This window comes from Heterodontus francisci, chromosome 10, assembly GCF_036365525.1.
Source record: "Heterodontus francisci isolate sHetFra1 chromosome 10, sHetFra1.hap1, whole genome shotgun sequence".
Taxonomy (NCBI): Eukaryota; Metazoa; Chordata; class Chondrichthyes; order Heterodontiformes; family Heterodontidae; genus Heterodontus; species Heterodontus francisci.
Window position 1 is genome coordinate 70,287,289 of NC_090380.1, and position 20,015 is coordinate 70,307,303.

Sequence of the window (20,015 nt, forward strand, 5' to 3'; positions counted from 1 at the left end):
CAGACATCTACACCAGTGCAGTGGCATCAATCACTCCCCTAAGAATATGGTTACCTGTTTTTTTCTAAATAAACAGAAGTCGACTCCTGCAGTGGTGAGATTCAGGAGTGTAACAATGACATTCCCTTGTGATCTGGACTGGCTCTCAGTTACTGAAACACATTAATTGCTTTAATATCTGTGAAAGCAGACCAGATATCGTCTGGTTTGGTTTGTTAGATGCTTCATTCCACAGTAGACAAAACATGCAGAATACTGAAATAAAAGCAAAATACTGCAGGTGCTGGAAATCTGAAATAAAAACAAGAAATGCTAGAAATACTCAGCAGGTCTGGCAGCAGGTGTGGAGAGAGAAACAGAGTTAACGTTTCAGGTCAGTGACCCTTCATCAGACCCTTCATCAGTTAACAAAGTGACATAGAAAGTAGGCAGTCTAAATCCAGTCTGCATAATAGGGGGCAAAAAACTGGGTACAAAGTCAGATTTAGGCTCCAAATAGACCATGAACATCAAGAGGGTTGGGGTAGGGGAATATCCAGAGAAGAATCAGAGACCTGGTGCACAACAGGATAGCTCTGCTTAGAGTGGCAATAATATGGGGTACCACTGCCCAAACATCATAGTATTGGTCCCATAGGATCATGGCTATTTTAGTGCAATTAGTAGGAGTTGCCACTGTTAAATATGGACAAAACTGTAAGGCATTCTTCTGCTTCAAGTTGGTATGAGAACTAATGAAGATACAAGGACTAGAGGACACAGATATTAGGTTTTGGGCATGAAATACGGAGGTGGTGGGGGTGGGGGGGGGGGAAAACAGGATAAGGAAGAACTTTTTTTTTTACGCAGCAAGTGGCGAATGGAATGCGGTTTCCAGTGTCATTCTGTAGGGCTCAGTGTTGGAGCCCCTGCTGTTTGTGGTATATATTAATGATTTGGACTTAAATGTGGGAAGCATGATTGGGAAATTTGCTGATGACACAAAAACTGGCCATGTAGTTGATAGTGAAGCGGATAGCTGTAGACTCCAGAATTATATCAATGGTTTGGTTGAGTGGGTGGAGACATGGCAAATGGGATTCAATCCGGAGAAGCGTGAGGTAATGCATTTGGGGAGGGCAAACAAAGCAAGGGAATACATAATAAATGGGAGGAAACTGTGAGGGGTTAGAGGAAGTGAGAGACCTTGGAGTGCATGTCCACAGGTCCCTGAATGTGGCAGGACAGATATATAAGTGAAGAAGGCCTATGGAATGCTTTCCTTTATTGGCTGAGATATAGAATACAAAAGCAGGGATGTAAAGCTAGAGCTGTATAAAACATTGGTTAGGCCACAGCTGGAGTATTGCATACAGTTCTGGTCACCACATTACAGGAAGGGCATAATTGTTATGGAGAGAGTACAGAGAAGATTTACAAGAATGTGGCCAGGGCTTGTAAATTGCAGCTATGAGGAAAGATTGGATAGGCGAGGGTTGTTTTCCTTAGAAAATAGGAGGCTGACAGGTGGCTTAACTGAGGTGTACAAAATAATGAGAGGCCTCGATAGAGTAGACAGGAAGGACCTGTTTCCATTAGCAGAGAGGTTACTGTGTGTCTGGAATCCACTGCCAAGATCAGTGGTAGAGGCAGAAACCCTCAACTCAGTTAAAAGGAACCTGGACCTGCACCTGAAGTGCTGTGGCCTGCAAGGTTACACAACAGGTGCTGGAAGGTGGGATTAAAATGCACGGCTAGTTTTTCAGCTGGCGCAGACACGATGGGCTGAATGGCCTCTTTCTGTGCTGCAACCTTTCTACGGCTCTATGGTAATGACCTGGAATGTGGTGCCTATGAGGGTGATGGAAGCAGAGATGATCAATGATTTCAAAAGGAAATTGAAGAGGCACTTAAGGGAAATAAACTTGCAGGGCTATGGGGATAGAGCAGGGAAATGGGACTGACTGGATTGCTCTACAGAGAGCTGGCATGGAGTCAATGGTCCAAATGGCCTTTTTCTGTGCTATAATGACTCTATAATGCAGATTTAGTCAACAAGATCTGTTGCAGCTGCTGATCACATTGCATTGCAATGATCTGTACTGAAAATCCAATTTCAAAGTCTATTTGTATCATCCCATTTTCTAGGGATTAAAGAACGATTAGCTATTTCATCCTTCCAAGAGACTAGATATTTTAAGCTCCCTGCCCCATCTGTGAATAACAACTGCATTTCACCAAATTGGTCTAAATCCAAATCGTATTTAATGAACAAAGAAAATGGGCATGCATGGTGTGTGAAAAGATAATACTTAAGTGATCATCATGTCCCATAATAGCGCTTGAGCAGAATAACTCGAAAGTGGAAAACTGATAGAACTCAGTTGCTTTATCTCGTGTTTCATTTAGATTTAAACCAGAAACACTTGGGATAAAATAGTTATTTTTCACAAATATAAAATAGCATCAACTGATGTGTTCTATTAAACTGTTCCATTCTCGTCTCCCCTTGGGTACAGTGGGCATCTTGATTAAAAAAAAAAGGCAAATTCTTTGCTTAAGAAATAAATAAACTATTTCTGTTTGGTTAAAGAAAAACTAAAATTACAAAATTAACTAAAGCACCAGGTTGGAAACTACGCATCTTCAAACTTTAAGTATCCATGTACAAGGAACCTGAAAAGATACAAAATAGTGCCAGTTTGAAAGTCCATAGACAACTTAATTTGTACTAGATAAGGGAAATATTTATAATCTGTAGAATCTTAGAATACTTTTATTCTATCTATAGTGTAATAAAGCTCAGAAGCAGTAATAGGTACTCTTCTTCAGTCCAAAAATTCAACCTAAATTCTAACTGTATAAGTACTTTTGTCCTTTACGTTTAATTGTCAGCTCTAGCAAACATTTATTACTTAGACTATTTAAAGCTACTATTTTTATTTTGTATATACAATGCATCATACATAAACAGATAAATGCTCCACAACTTATGTTGCAGAGATCCTTTGTGGTTGCTTGAGGAGCCTAAGCCATAAAAGTTGAAGACAGTGGTGATCATCATAATCAGACAGAACAATTCTGCAAATAAGCATGGATTCAGATCTTCACTCAGAAGGTCACAAAAGATGGCCAATTACAGAACCCTTCTGGCACAGAGCTCCTCAGAGGCGGTCCTCATAAACCTATGCTGTCTGTAGACTCTTTAGAAGGGAGAGATAAATGTCAAGTAGGATGCAATCATCTGTCATTATACCCAATTCTCATTTTCTCGAAATGCTGCTGCACTTCCTTCTCCTCCATAACAATATGGATAGGTATTCCCATGAGAAAAGCCATAACAGCCCTTAAGTCAACCTGACTGTTTAGTCTGAAGATCTTCAGATTGGGTGAGACATTAACACTTAGCATAAATCAAGGGCAAGTCTCAGTAAGTGCAAAGCAAAAATAATATTCATTAAATTAAGGTTTGCTTTATGTTCTCGGGATGTGAGCAGCAATGGTAAGGCCACATTTATTGCTCATCCCTCGTAGCTTTTTTTCCCCCCAAGTAAGTGAGTGGCTTTACAAGACCATTTTATAGGGCATTAAAATTAACTATGTAGTTTAGATTCTTGCACAGCACAAAAGGATGACAGGGTATATTTTCTGAAGAGTATTCATAAAACAGTTGGATTATCAATGTTTTTAAATTCAATTTCAGTCTTATACTATACATCAATGCATTGAAACCTCAATCATCCAAAATTTATTGAAGAATCCCTAAAGGATAACAAAATTGACAGATAATCATGAGTTCCTAGATACAGAAATTAATACAATGGTCATAACTTAAAAAGTGTTGTTATAGTTGATCAAGAAAGGGAGATAAACTCCAAGAAAAAAAAATGAAACACAAATAACAAAGAGAAGCTGTGCAATGGAGTGATGTTTTGTGTAAGGCTTAATAATGAAGCTTCCACTGTACATGTAACTTTGAAATATAGCTTTATATGGATATTTTGTTTCAGCATTCCATTCACTTACATACTGAGACAAATTGAAGTTCTGCTACTGCCCGCCAAAGCCAATATTGGCCACCATAGCGGAGACCAGGGATTGATTAAAAAAACAGCACCAAGAAACAAACAAAACTCTTACCATTTCAATAGATCCATCTTTTGGATAAAACAGAAATAGGTAACGCCGAATTAAACTAGCACTTGTATCATACCATTCTGCTATAAATGAAAATTTTTCTTCGTGATCCTAAAAGGGAAGGGGAGAAAAAAAAAACACAGATAGAAGACATTAACAACACAAACTTTTTCAGTTGTTGCTGTCATTTATAAACTGTTACTTTCATAATTAATTCCTTAAGTTCCTAAAGCAGTAGTGAAATGTAACAGTATACTACTATTTATGCAAATTTTAACCAAAATCTAAATTAGATCTAACAAACTACATAACATTAATGCCCACAAAAATACGCTGTCAGAATTATTGTGCTGCATGGGAGATTATTACAAAAAGAATGAAGACTACCTTATGAGGTAGGCAACCATTATTTCCCATCCTCTACACATTGCAGGAGTATATTAAGTAGCACAGAGTTAAGATCACCAGCCATACAAATCTCTGAGCAATGCCACAGGTAATCCACCAGTAATTTCTATAGACACTCTAAATTGAAATACATCTATCTTAATTTCAATTTTACTTTGCCAATGTAAAGCGAATTAAATATTACTCTTTTATGCAATACTTTCTCTTTTTATTGTACTTTATGTCCAACTGTCACCAACCTTGTGACTTCACAAAAAAAAAGCCAATGGACTGCTTATATCCAGACCTCCATCAATATCCCAGCTACTAGAAAAACACAAGGTACAGTTCTCACTTGCCCAGATGTGACCCCAAACCATGTTTTCCTGTCCATTTACAAGGCACCACAGCCTTGCAATAGATGTCAATGGCGAGAACAGCAAATAGCACCGACATTAATACAACAGAAGAAATTAGGGAGATGACCGGAACAAAGAATAAAAAGGCAAGCACAGCTACAAACCCTTTATTTTCCCATACTGTCACCTTCAACTCCACTCACATCCTCCAGATAAAGGAAAAGTTGTTCAAGGTGAGCACAGATTCAGCATAAGTCAGGCAAAGGAGAATGGTGTTTGGAGGTTTTTTGGGCTGCTTCTCAAGGAAGAAACAGAGGGCCTGCAGAATGTCTGAGAGAGGGATGAAGGTGCAGAGTTACTGCACATCCATAGTCAATAGGCCAGAAAACTGCAATTCGTTAGTGTGGACAGCAACGGAACAGGTGCAGTTGTAGGTAGGGAAGGATTTGCAAAGGCGGAAAAAGATGAAGTTGAGATGAGCAGAAATAAACTCTGGGAAGAACATACTGAAATGACAGGTATACCAAAACAGTCCTATCTGCAAATCTTTGGGATGAGGCAGAAGTGGTTATGTGGAATTGGGGTCTATGAGATTGTGGGGGAGAGTAGTTTTAAGGACCAAGATGTGAACAATAATGGTCAATAAATGATGGTGTGGTATTCAGCATTGGGATCATGATCCAGTGGAGGTAGGGAGGAGCTGTCAGAATTGGCTTTCAGCCATAGCAAGGTAGACGTCCTTCGAAATAAAACAATAGAAAATGCTTGAAATAGTGGCCTACTGACTCCCACAACTACCTTGTCTACATTTCCTCCCATCCTGCTTATTGTAAAGACGCTATTCCATTCTCCCAGTTTTTGTGTCTCCGTTGCATCTGTCCTGCTGAAGCCACTTTGCATACCAGCACTTGCAATATGTCTTCCTTTTTCCTCAACGAGAATTTCCCTCCGCTGTGGTTGACAGAACCCTTAATCATGTCTGTTCCATTTCCTAAATTTCTTCTCTCACCCATTCCCCTCCCTCTCAAAGCCACAATAGGGTTCCACTTGTTCTCACCTTCTACCCCACTAGTCTCCACATTCAACAGGTCATCCTCCACTATTTCCACCATCAAACATATCATCCCCTCCCCTTTTAGCTTTCTGAAGGGATCATGCCCTCTACGACACCCTGGTCCACTCTTCCATCACTGCCAACATCGTCCAGGCAAGCGCAGGAGATGTAACAACTGCATTTTTACCTCCTCCCTTGCCACTGTCCGTGACCCAAACACTTAGTCCAGGTGAAGCAGCAATTTATTTACACTTCTTTCAATGTAGTACCCTGTATTCACTGCTCACGATACAGTCTCCTTTATGTTGGAGATACTGAATGCGGATCAGATGACTACTTTGTGGAGCACCTCCATTCAGTCGGCAAGTGTGACCTGATCCTCTGTCAACAGTCATTTTAATGTTCTACTCCACACCCATTCATGTCCTCAGCCTCAGTTCAAATCCGCATCTCATCTTTCAATTAGGCATTTCTGAACTTCCGAACTCAACATTGAGTTCAACAATTTCAGATCATAACCTCTGCCCCTTTTTTTGGGGGGGGGCAGCTATTGATGATGATTCCACTATTCCAATTTACACCTTATCTGGAACCAATTTTTGCTGCTTGATTTGTCCCATTACCATCTCCTTTTGCCTTCCACCATCATCTCTTTGATCATTTAATCTCTCCTGCCTTTCACCGATCACAAACCTTTCCTTTTGTTCTTTCCATTCCACCCTTTTCCTGCCTCTGTACTTGCATAGAACCGGTTACATCTCTAGTTTTTTTCCAGTTTCGTTGAAAGGTCATCAACCTGAAACATTAACACTGTTTTCTTTCCACAGACATTGCCTGACCTGCTGAGCATTTCTAACACTTTCTATTTTTATTCCAGTTTTCCAATATCTACAGTATTTTGCTTCTGCAGAAATCCTTTGAAGTCTGGAACAGTGAGTGAGGTATCACTTTTTAATGTTAGTATCAAGCACTACAGGGACTACAGGCTTGTCAACTATATTAAGTCCATGACACGCAGCTACATTACTAATTTATTACTTTGATGATATCCAAGGTTTTCTTACAGAAGCAACCAGTTATACTGAATATGGGAGAACATCTGTAACAGCAACGCATTTTTTTAATGTTGTGGTGAAATTGTCCATTTAAGCATGATGATTTGGAATGCACTACCTGAAAGGCTGGTGGAAGCAGTTTCTTGAATAGCTTTCAAAAGAGAATTGGATAAATACTTCCTGAGGAAAAAATCTCAATGCTATGCAGAGCTTGCATGATGGGCTAAATAGCCACATTCTGTGCTGTATCATTCAATGATTTTACGCAAATACAGCCTGGTAAATGTAACGTTATATTGGGCTTACAACACCAATTCCCTGAAAATTTCAGTACAGCACCAATGAACAGCAGCCACCCAGGCACCAGGGGCTGAAATGGAACAGCAGCAGTGATACAGAGTGATAGAGAGTGATAGAGAGTGATGGAGCACAGCACGAAAAATCATGTGGGGAGCTTCCAGGTTCAAAGGCATTTAGTGCATGAAGAAGTGACCCAGCAATGGTGGGGTGGGGGGAGGTCCTGAAGGACAACCCCCTGCCCTTGCTGCCGACCACCGAACCCCTGCCCCCCCGCGATCCCCACCTCGTAGGACCTCTCCCACCCTGACCTACCTTAAGCCCGGTTCCAGCGCCGTTCCTCGGTGCCTGGTCGCTGCAGCTACAGCAGTGGCCACAGCATCCATGGTGGCACTGCAGCTGCTTGCCTCTCATTGGCCAGCAGCTCTGCAAGGCCAGGACTTCCAGCGACGGGATCCTAAATCCTACAGAAAGCCCATTGCTGTCAAGTTAAGTGTCTGATTGGCACTAAATCCGGTGGGCCATCAATACAAGAGGCGATGCGGGGATCTCGGTGTCGGTTTCCCCCGACGTCGAGACCCCTGCCGCCAGCATAAAACTCGACCCATGGTTGCAAGGAGACGAAGGTTGGTAAATAAATATTCCAAGTTTGCACAATATTTCAAAAAGACAGACAGAATGGAAAAGGAGGGTAGTAGTCCTGACAGTAAAGGATGACATAAGGACAGTGGTGAGAAAGGATCTTAGCACAGAAAGTAGAAAGTATGGGGAGAGATTAGAAATAACAAGGGTCAGAAATCATTGGAGGAGTAGTTTTTGGCTGCCTAGAAGTAGTTATACTGGTGGGCATAGCATTAAGCAGGAAATAATTGGAGCTTGTAACAAAGGAAATGTAATAAGTATGTGGTACTTTAATCTTCATATAGACTGGACAAATCAAATTGGCAAAGGTTGTCTGGAAGATGAATTTGTAGAATACTTTTGCAACAGTTTCCTGGAACAATATGTTGTGGAACCAACTAGAAATAAAGTTACTTTAGATCTATTATTATGCAAGGAGGCAGGTTTAATTAATAATCTCAAAGCAAAAGATCCTCTAAGAAAATATGATCATAACACAATTGAATTCCAAATTAAATTTGAAAGCCTTCATTGTTCACTCCCTCCACCAACGAAACACAGTGACAGCAATGTATACCATCTACAAGATGCACTGCAGCAACTCACCAAGGCTCCTTCGACAGCACCTTCCAAACCCATGATCTCTATCACCTAGATGGACAAGGGCAACAGATGCATGGAAACACCACCACCTGCCAGTTCCCCTCCAAGCCACACACAATCCTGACTTGGAACTATGTCACCATTCCTTCACTGTCACTGAGTCAAAATCCTGGAACTCCCTTCCTATCAGCACTGTTGGTGTACTTACATCCCAAGGAGTGCAGCAGACCAGCACCTTCGCAAGGGCAATTAGGAATGGGCAATAAATGCTGGCCTAGCCAGCGACACCCACATCCCAAGAATGAATATAAAAAAAGTGGGACTAGCGAATGGCCTGCTGTAACCATTCTATATAATTCTAAGTCAATTTTATCCCATCATAAGGTACTATTAATAAGCAGTGTATTGAAGCACCTGAGGTGCTTTGCAAAGAAATAACTCCCACTGACCTTCATATTACCCTGAACTGTAAAACATTAATTTTATGCTTTTACCTTCTACTTAGTTTAGTCTTTAATGTTTACCTTTCTCTTAATACACTGGATCCTTCAAATCTTGCAAATTCAAGACTAGGTAGTTTTGAAAATGGTTAAGTGTTGAACATGTATTTACATCAGAAATAACTCAACTGCCACCTCACTGCTTTATCATTAATGTCCACTCTCAAGTATGACCTTACAATTAGGGATTAACCACATGAAAATCATGTATGATTTTCTTCATTTTCAAAAAGATTTAAACATTTATAGAGTTTTTTTTACATAAATCCATTATAAAAATGCAAGATAAAGTATTAAAGTTTTTCACTTGCCCTCAAAATTGAACCCTCCCCAAAGCCAAGAAAAGAAGTGTTTGTGACCTTACTTATGCCACTCATGATCCAGAGTCAAGTACTCAAAGTGAGATAAGTGACTTATGATAATTTCTGCCATGCCAACCATCGCTGTTTAAAGCAAAGAGTCTAAACTACAGGGTAGGGTTCGCTGACAAAAATCAGTGTGGACCAGGCCCCTATCCCCTTAGTGCTGCTCCTCAAGTCCTGCTGTAATGATTCCTACCACAGCATACTGTAAACAGGAATTCGAAGAATAAGAGTTCTTGTACAAATCACTTCACAGCAGGATTCAGGTAGCAGTGACATTGTGGGGAGAGGGAGGGGAAAATGATGACAAGAGAGACGGAACAGGTAAAAGCAGAAGACAAGAAGGGGCAGAAGCCAACAGCTCCACTTTGGGATGGGGGAACGCCAGCATAACTGAGGAAGATGGAAGGAGCGCTAGCTTGAATGGTGCAGTTGGGGTGGGGAAAGAAATGGGGAAAAAGGGGGAAAAAGAAAAGATTGCCAGCATGATTTTAAGAATGGAGGAAGAAGCTGGCACAAATGGTGTGAGGTGGTGGGGAAAGATCATCTTGAACTGGGTTGGAGGGGGAGAAGAGTTGAATTTGGGGAAAGAAAGGGACAAGAGTAACAGTATGAACTGGGAGGGTTGATGCGAGAGAGGAAAGTTGGAGGCAGTGCAAAGACTCTAAACTGGAGAAAATAGAGTGCCTTTTTGAACGGCAACAGGGTGAGTATGTGAAGAATGACTGTTGATGTTACATTGGATGTGAAGAAGGGAGTTTGGTAAATGAGTTAATCTCTCAGGACGAGTTTTTGTTTTGTTTATATCTAGCAATTAATTGAAATTCCAGTTTCAGTTAAAAGGTAAGGACGGTTTCTTGCAGTTTTAAAAAGGGGTATACGAACACTCAGAGTAGCTGTAACTAGTTAATCAGGTAGCTAGCTTAAACTGGTTTCTGAGCTGTAGCAGAGCTCCAGCAGAGCTGACACAGCATTGCTTTCAGAGTATAAATTGAGGGGACTATCAGTGCTGCTTGTCTGCATTGAGTGCTGCTGGAGGGCACAGAGCGTTAAGAAGGGAGTTTGGTAATTGAGGGAGTTTTTTTAAGGAGCGGAACATAAACTACGAAGAAAATTTGAGTGCAGAGGATAAAGTGGGAGTTTGGGGCGTGAGGGAGGGGCTCCTTTCTTTCTTTCTTCTACCTTTTTTCAGCCTCCAGTAGCTGCCTCTCTCTTCAGTATAGGGGAAAAAGTTGATTGGTGAGTAACTGGTAAGTTATTTTACTTCTCATTGTAATAAAAAGTTTTTAAAGTTACGTTATGGCAGATCAGCTTGGCCAAGTGGAATGTACGTCCTGCGATATGTGGGAAGTCACGGACGCACCACGTATCCTAGACCAACGCATCTGCAGAAGTGTCACCAGCTGCAGAAGCTTGAGTTTCGGAACTCAAGCGACGGTTGGAGTCACTGTTGTGCATCCGCGAGGCAGAGGACTACTTGGACAGCACGTTTAGGGAGGAGGTCACATCGCAGGTTAGCAGCATGAAGACAGAGCGGGAATGGGTGACCGTTGGCAGTCTAAGAGATCCAGGCAGGCAGTGCAAGAGTCCCCTAAGTCTATCTCGCTTGCCAATCAGTTTTCCATTTTGGATATTGGTGAGAGCAATGGTTCCTCGGGGGAGTGCAGCCAGAGCAAAGTCCATGGCACCACGGGTGGCTCAGCTGCACAGGAAGGGAGGAAGAAGAGTGGAAGAGCAATAGTGATAATGGATTTGATAGTCAGGGGATGAGACAGGCATTTCTGCAACAGTAAACGTGACCCCAGGATGGTGTGTTGCCTTCCTGGTGCCAGGGTCAAGGATGTCACAGAGCAGCTGCATGTCATCCTTCTGGGGGAGGGTGAACAGCCAGAGGTCATGGTCCACACTGGTACCAATGGCATAGGTAGGAAGAGGGATGAGGTCCTGAAAGCAGATTTTAAGGAGTTAGGAAGAAAATTAAAAAGGACCTCCAAAGCAGTAATCTCAGGATTACTCCCAGTGCCATGTGCTGGGGAGTATAGGAATAGGAGGATTGATCGATTGAACACGTGGCTGGAGAATTGATGTAGGAGGGAGGGCATCAGATTTCTGAGGCATTGGGACTGTTTCTGGGGCAGGTGAGAACTGTACAAGATGGACGGCTACACCTCAACAGGACCGGAACTAACATCCTCAAAAGGGAGATTGGCTGGTGCTGTTGGGGAGGGTTTAATCGAGCTTGTCAGGGGGATGGGAACCTGAGGGGTAGCTCAAATTGGAAGTTACCTAAGCTGGTAACAGGAGGTAGAAAAGTAGACATTAGAAGGCAGGCGAATCAAAGGTGAGCATCAACTAGGCTTAGAATGCAGAATTTCAAGAAGACAAGGTTAAGGGCACTCTACCTGAATGCACACAGCATTCGCAACAAGGTAGATGATTTAAAGGCCCAAATCGAGGTAAATGGGTAAGATCTAATTGCCATAACGTAAACGTGGCTACAGGGTGACTAAGACTGAGACCTGAATATTCAAGGATATTCGACATTTTGGAAGGACAGGCAAAAAGGAAAAGGAGGTGGTGTTGCGCTGATAGTAAGGGATGGAATCAGTACATTAGTAAGGGAGGGTCTCAGATCAGAAGAACAAAATGTGGAATCTGTTTGGGTGGAGCTAAGAAACAGCAAGGGGCAGCAGACATTGGTAGGAGTTGTTTATAGGTGTGAAACAGTACTGGTAGTGTGGGACATGGCATTAATCAAGAGATCAGAGAAGCATGTGACATGGGTAATACAGTAATCATGGGTGACCTCAATCTGCATATAGTCTGGGTAAGCCTAATGAGCACTATGCTGTGGAGGATGAGTTTCTGGAGTGTGTTAGGGATGGTTTTCTAGAGCAGTATGTTAAGGAACTGACTAGAGAACAAGCTATTTTAGATCTAATGTTATGTAATGAGAAAGGGCTAATTAATAATCTTATTGTAAAAGAACCTTTAGGGATGAGTGACCATAATATGATAGAATTTTACATTATGTTTGAAAGTGCGGTAGTTAAATCGGAAGGCAGGGTGTTAAATTTGAATAAAGGAAATTATGAAGATATGAAGGGCAAATTGGCTGAGGTGGATTGGGAAAATACATTAAAAGGTATGACAGTACATAGGCAATAGATAGTCTTTAAAGAAATATTACATAGTTTACAGCAACTATACATTCCTTCAAGGCACAAAAACCACAAAAGTAAAGGCAGTCAACCGTGGATAACAAAGGAAGTTAAGGATTGTATAAAATTAAAAGAAAAGGCCTATAAAGTTGCCAGAAATAGTAGTAAACCCCGAGGATTGGGAAGATTTTAGAATACAGCAAAGGAGGGCGAAGAAACTGATAACGAAAGGGAGAATAGAATATGAATGTAAGCTAGCAAAAAATATAAAAACAGACCGTAAAAGTTTCTACAGGTACATAAACGGAAACATTGGGCTAAGATAAATGTGGGTCCATTACAGGCAGAGTCAGGAGAATTTATATTGGGGAATAGAGAAATAGCAGAGAAGCTAAATAATTACTTTGTGTTTGTCTTCACGGAAGAAGATACAAGAAATCTCCCAAAATTAGGGATCCAAGGGATTAGGGAGAATGAGGAATCGAAGGAAATTAGTATTAGTAAGAAGGTTGTATTGGAGAAATTAATGGGGCTGAAGGTTGATAAGTCCCCAAGACCTGATATTCTACATCCCAGTTTTGAAAGAGGCAGCTATGGAGACAGTGGATGCATTGGTGATCATCTTCCAAAATTCTATAGATTCTGGAGCGGTTCCTGCAGATTGGAGGTCACAAATGTCACCCCACGATTTAAGAAGGGAGGGAGACAGAAAACAGGGAATTACAGACCTGTTAGCCTTACATCGGTCGTTGGGAAAATGCTAGAATCCATACTAAAGGATGTGATAAATGGACACTTGGATAGTAATGATCTGATTGGGCAGAGTCAACATGGATTTATGAATGGAAATCATGTTTGACGAACCTGTTGGAGTTTTTTTGAGGATGTTATTAACAAAATTGATAAAGGAGTTGGTGGACGTTGTATACTTGGATTTTCAGAAGGCTTTTGATAAAGTCCCCCATTAGCAAAATTAAAGCACATGGGATAGGAGGTAATATAGGGGAATGGACTAAGGATTGGTTAACAGGCAGAAAACAGAGTAGAAATAAACGGGTCATTCTCGCGTTGGCAGGCTGTGACTAGTGGGGTACTGCAGGGATCAGTGCTTGGGCCCCAGCTGTTCACAATATATATCAATGATTTGGATGTGGGGACCAAATGTAGTATTTCCAAGTGCGCAGATGACACAAAACTAGGTGGAAATGTGTGTTGTGAGGAAGATGCAAAGTGGCTTCAAGGGGATTTGGACAGACTTGGTGAGTGGGCAAGAACATGTCAGATGGAATATAATGTGGAAAAATGTGAGGTTGTCTACTTTGGTAGGAGGAACAGATGTGCAGAGTATTTCTTAAACAGTAAGAGATTAGAAAGTGTAGATGTACAAAGGGACCTGGGTGTCCTTATCAATAAGTCACTGAAAGCTAACATGCAGGTGCAGCAAGCAATTAGGAAGGCTAATGGTAGGTTAGCCTTTATCGCAAGAGGATTTGAGTACAGGAGTAGTGAAGTTAAAACAGGAAATGCTGAAAATAGTAGGTCTGTCAGCATCTGTGGAGAGAGAAGCAGAGTTACTGTTTCAGGTCAGTGACCTTTCATCAGAAGGTTCTGATGTTTCTTTCTTTACTCAGAGGGTTGTGAATCTTTGGAATTCTCTACCCCAGAGGGCTGTGGAAGCTCAGTCATTGAGTATGTTTAAAGCAGAGATTGACAGATTTCTAAATACAAATGACATAAAGGGATGTGAGGATAGTGTGGGAAAAAGGCATTGAAGTGGATGATCAGCCATGATCATAATGAATGGTGGGGCAGGCTCCATGGGCTGAATGGCCTATTCCTGTTCCTATGTTCCTATTGGGGCAAGTGATGGTCTAGTTGGTCTGTTGAAAAATCTAGAACGTTATTTTATTTTTCCTTTAAGAATAAAAATATTAACAATTGCAAAGTGTAAAATACACAAAACAGCACATTTCTAATATTAAAAAATAACATTTTTATGGGAACATGCCACTGGACACCCACCACCCAACCCCAGCCCCTCTCCCCTTTCAATTTTCAGCTCTGAGCGAAGATCTTACACCCAAAACATTAACCTGTCTTTTCTCTTTGCAAATGCTACCTGACCTGCTATGCAATACCAGCAATTTGTTTTTTTGTCCTCTTTTTATATCTGCTATTACAACAATTGGTTACACTGTCACTCCATATATCAGTTCAGCATTTCTTGGACACATCAATGCTATGTTTCTAGAAAAATTGGTTAAAAATATTAATCTTGCCATTAGGACCTCAAGGTGGCCATTATATGCACGGCAATAATCTCCATAAATTATTCTTGAGGGGAGGGAGACAAAGTTCTGGAGAGTTATCCTAACTGTGTCATACACACGTTCCAGGAATGCAACCAAGTAATGCTGAAGGAGGCCTGGAAGCAGGTCATCTGGCCAAACTCCCAACTAAGTAGGTGGCTAGTCACCCAAGAGTTGGGAAAGGAAATATATTGCACCTTATAAGTTTCATAGGCAATAAAATAAATACATGCTACAGCAAAATCAATTAGACAATTAGCAGTTAAACACCTTTACTCAAAATAATCCTTGCTACCACTTTTACAACTGAAGAATATTTTTCCCTTTATTACAAAACATTAATTTTTTAAAAATCTAGTAAAGAAACCAACTTAAAGGGCCAAGACCTATCGTGCAAGATACTATCAAGATCTAGAAGAGAAAACATTGTAACATTAGACAATATGAAGTTTGAGTTTTAGAAGCCTGAAGACAGCAGCAGAAAGGAAAATCAAAGTAGGAAAAACAAAGTAGTAAGCAGTTCCCAAAGTACTACAAACCAGAGAAAGAATGATTGGTTGGTGAGTAACAGCTGTTGGGGAATAACTCTAAATAGCTGGGTAAGTAACCAAAGTAAAGAGAAAGATCTACAGTTTTTTTTAAACCTAGTAGGTAGTTTTTATTTTTAGGGAATCAAGGTCCCTAGTGTAAATCATCTAATTTTTGGGTAAGTTAAGGGGATAAATTAAGGGTAAGTCATGGCAGGGCAGATTGGCAACGTAGAGTGCTCCTCCTGTGCGATGTGGGAAGTCAGGGACACTTCCAGTGTCCAGCACAAACACATGTGCAGGACATGTCTCATACAAACATAGAAAATAGGTGCAGGAGTAGGCCATTCGGCCCTTCGAGCCTGCTGTGCCATTCATTATGAGCATGGCTGATCATCCAACTCAGTAGCCTGTTCCCGCTTTCGCCCCAGACGCTTTGATCCCTTTAGATCCAAAGGCTATAGCTAACCACTTTTTGAAAACATTCAATGTTTTGGCCTCAATTACTTTCTGTGGTAGCGAATTCCACAGGCTCACCACTCTCTGGGTGAAGAAATTTCTCATCTCAGTCCTGAAAGGTTTACCCCATATCCTTAGACTATGACCCCTGGTTCTGGACTCCCCCACCATCGGGAACATCCTTCCTGCATCTACCCTGTCAAGTTCTGTTAGAATTTTCTATGAGATCCCCCCTCACTCTTCTGAACTACAGCGAATAGAATCCTAACCGACTCAATCTCTCCTCATATGTCAGTCCCGCCATCCCAGGAATCAGTCTGGTAAACCTTCACTGCACTCCCTCAAGAGCAAGAACATCCTTCCTCAGATAAGGACACCAAAACTGCACACAATATTCCAGGTGTGGCCTCACCAAGGCCCTGTATAATTGCAGCAAGACATCCCTGCTTCTGTACTTGAATCCTCTCACTATGAAGGCCAACATACCATTTGCCTTGTTTACCACCTGTTGCACCTGCATGCTTACCTTCAGCGACTGGTATACGAGAACACCCAGGTCTCGCTGCATATTCCCCTCTCTCAGTTTATAGCCAGATAATAATCTGCCTTCCAGGTTTTGCTACCAAAGTGGATAACCTCACATTTATCCACATTATACTGCATCTGCCATGCATTAGGCCACTCACTCAACTTGTCCAAATCACCCTGAAGCCTCTCTGCATCGTCCTCACAACTCACCCTCCCGACAGTTTTGTGTCATCTGCAAATTTGGAGATATTACATTTTGTTCCCTCATCTAAATCATTAATATATATTGTGAATAGCTGGGGTCCTAGCACCGATCCCTGCGGTACCCCACTAGTCACTGCCTGCCATTTGGAAAAAGACCCATTTATCCCTACTCTTTGTTTCTTGTCCGCCAACCAATTTTCTATCCATCGCAATACACTACCCCCAATCCCATGCGCTTTAATTTTACATGCTAATGTCTTAGGTGTGACTCTGTCAAAAGCCTTCTGAAAGTCCAAATATACCATATCCACTGGCTCCCTCTCATCAACTCTACTAGTTACATCCTCGAAGAATTCCAGTAGATTTGTCAAGCATGATTTCCCCTTCGTAAATCCATGCTGACTCTGCCCGATTCTACCACTGTCCTCTAAGTGCTCTGCTATAAAATCTTTGATAATGGACTCTAGAATTTTCCCCACTACGGACGTCAGGCTGACTGGCCTATAATTCCCTGTTTTCTCTCTACCTCCCTTTTTAAATAGTGGGGTTACATTAGCTACCCTCCAATCTGTAGGAATTGTTCCAGAGTCTATAGAATCTTGGAAGATGACCACCAATGCATCCACTATTTCTAGGGCCACTTCCTTAAGTACTCTGGGATGTAGATTATCAGGCCCTGGGAACTTATTGGCCTTCAATCCCATCAATTTCCCCAACACCATTTCTCTACTAATACTGATTTCTTTCAGTTCCTCTCTCTCACTAAACCCTGTGTTCCCTAACATTTCTGGTATGATATTTGTGTCCTCCTTTGTGAAGACAGAACCAAAGAGTGCATTTAGTTGGTCGGCCATTTCTTTATTCCCCATAATAAATTCCCCTGTATCTGACTGTAAGGGACCTACATTTGTCTTCACCAATCTTCTTCTCTTCACATACCTAGAGAAACTTTTGCAGTCAGTTTTTATGTTCCCCACAAGCTTGCTCTCGTACTCTATTTTCCCCTTCTTAATCAATCCCTTTGTCCTCCTTTGCTGAATTCTAAACTGCTCCCAATCCTCAGATCTGTTGTTTTTCCTGGCAAATTTATATGCCTCTTCCTTGGATCTAATGTTATCTCTAATTTCCCTTGTAAGCCATGGTTTGGCTACCTTTCCATTTTAATTTTGCGCCAGACAGGGATAAACAATTGTTGCAGTTCATCCATGCGCTCTTTAAATGTTTGCCATTGCCTATCCACTGTCATCCCTTTAAGTAACGTTTCCCAATCCGTCATGGCCAACTCACGCCTCATACCTTCGTAGTTTCCTTTACTAAGATTCAGGACCCTTGTCTCAGAATCAACTACGTCACTCTCCATCTTGATGAAGAATGCTATCATATTATCGTCACTCTCATCTCCAAGGGGTCTCGCACCACTAGATTGTCAATTATTCCTCTCTCATTACACAATACCCAGTCTAGGATAGCCTGTTCTCTTGTTGGTTCCTCAACGTATTGGTCCAGAAAACCATCCCGTATACACTCCAAGAATTCCTCCTCTACAGTATTGTGACTAATTTGATTTGCCCAATCTATATGCAAATTAAAATCACCCACAATTACAGATGTTCCTTTATCACATGCATCTCTAATTTCCTGTTTAATGCCATTCCCAACATCACCACTACAGTTTGGGGGTCTATATACAATCCCCACTAACATTTTTGCCCCTTTGTGTTTCTCAGCTCTACCCATACAGATTCCACATTGTCAGAGCTAATAACTTTCCTCACTATTGCGTTAATTTCCTCTTTAACCAGCAATGCAACTCCACCGCATTTTGCTTTTTGTCTGTCCTTCCTAAATACTGAATATCTCTGGATGTTCATTTCCCATCCCTGTTCACCTTGCAGCCATGTCTCCGTAATCCCGACTATATCATACCCATTTACATCTATTTACGCGATTAATTCGTCCACTTTATTGCAAATGCTCCGCGCGTTAAGGCACAAAGCCTCAAGGCTTGTCTTTTTAACATTACTTGTCCTCTTCCCAATACTTTTCACTGTGTCCCTGTTTGATTCTGGCCCTTGATTTCTCTGCCTATCACTATTCTTATTTCCCTTACTGTCTTTGGTCTCGTCTTTGATCCCCCCTCCTCCGACTCCTTGCAAAGGTTCCCATCTCTGTGCCATTTTAGTTTAAACCCTCCCTAACCACTCTAGCAAATACTCCCCCCAGGACATCAGTCCCGGTCCTGCCCAGGTGTAACCCGTCCAGTTTGTACTGGTCCCACCTCTCCCAGAACTGGTCCCAATGCTCCTAGAATCTAAAACCCTCCCCTTCACACCATCTCTTCAGCCACGTATTCATCGGATATATCCTGCTATTTCTACTCTGACTAGCACGTGGCATTGGCAGTAATCCTGAGATCACTACCTTTGAGGTCCTACTTTTCAACTTACTTCCTAGCTCCCTATATTCTGCTTTTAGGACATAATTTTTTTTTACCTATGTCGTTTGTACCAATGTGTACCACGACCTCTGGCTGTTCACCCTCCCCCTTCAGAATGTCCCGTAACCGCTCCGAGACATCCTTGACCCTAGCACCAGGGAGGCAATATACCATCCTGGAGTCTCTTTTGCAGCCACAGAAACGCCTATCTATTCCCCTTACAATTGAATCCCCTATAACGATTGCATTCCCACATTTTTTTACTCCTCCCCTGTGCAGCAGAGCCAACCGTGGTGCAACGAATTGTGTTGTTGCTGCTTTCCCGTGAGAGGCCGTTCCCCCCAACAGTATCCAAAGCAGTATATCTGTTTTGCAGGGGAATAGCCACTGGAGATTCCTGCACTGCCTGCCTAGACCTCTTGCTCTGCCTGGTGGTCACCCATTCCCCTCCTGCCTGTGGGGTTTGAGCCTGCGGTGTGACCCCTCTCTATATGTGCTATCCACGATGCTCTCCGCCTCATGGATGCTCCAGTGTCCCCAGCTGCCGCTCCAGCTCCGAAACCTGGTCTTCCAGGAGCTGCAGCTGGACACATTTCCTGCTGGTCCCGGGCACTGGAATTGATCCCGGCTTCCGACATGGAGCACAAGGAGCACACCATGGCTTTGAGCTCTCCTGCCATAACTTAACCCTTTAAATTAAATTAAACCTTCTGGAAGATCTTAATGTCCAATAATAGCAGTTACTCTAGGGCCCTTTTTCCCTGCTCATCGTTACTATAGAACTCCCTAAAAAAAAAAACACTACTTACTTTATTTGAAACAAACTTTAAACTTTTTAACTCTTCTTACCTGAGATACTTACCCAACTATTTAGAGCTATTCCCTAAACAGCAGTAACTCACCAACCAATCACCTTGCAGCTCTCCCGTGACGTCACTGTTAGCTTTTTTTTTGCTTTTTTTTTTAATCAAAACTCGGTGCGCTGGAAGAGCTCCTCTCCGCCCTGCTCCCAGAAGGCAAGAGACTGGGCCTCGAT

General features: G+C 41.9%; 1 protein-coding gene across 5 annotated transcripts in view; it reads right to left on the reverse strand.

The window, feature by feature from the left end:
• Nucleotides 1–20,015, reverse strand: part of nme7 (NME/NM23 family member 7) — a 321,021-nt gene that overhangs the window by 261,643 nt on the left and 39,363 nt on the right. For all 5 annotated transcript variants that reach the window (XM_068040700.1, XM_068040699.1, XM_068040698.1 and 2 more), the window contains exon 2: nt 4,120–4,227. In XM_068040700.1, coding sequence (XP_067896801.1) covers nt 4,120–4,227 — 108 coding nt within the window. The remainder of the gene's footprint in view (nt 1–4,119; nt 4,228–20,015) is intronic.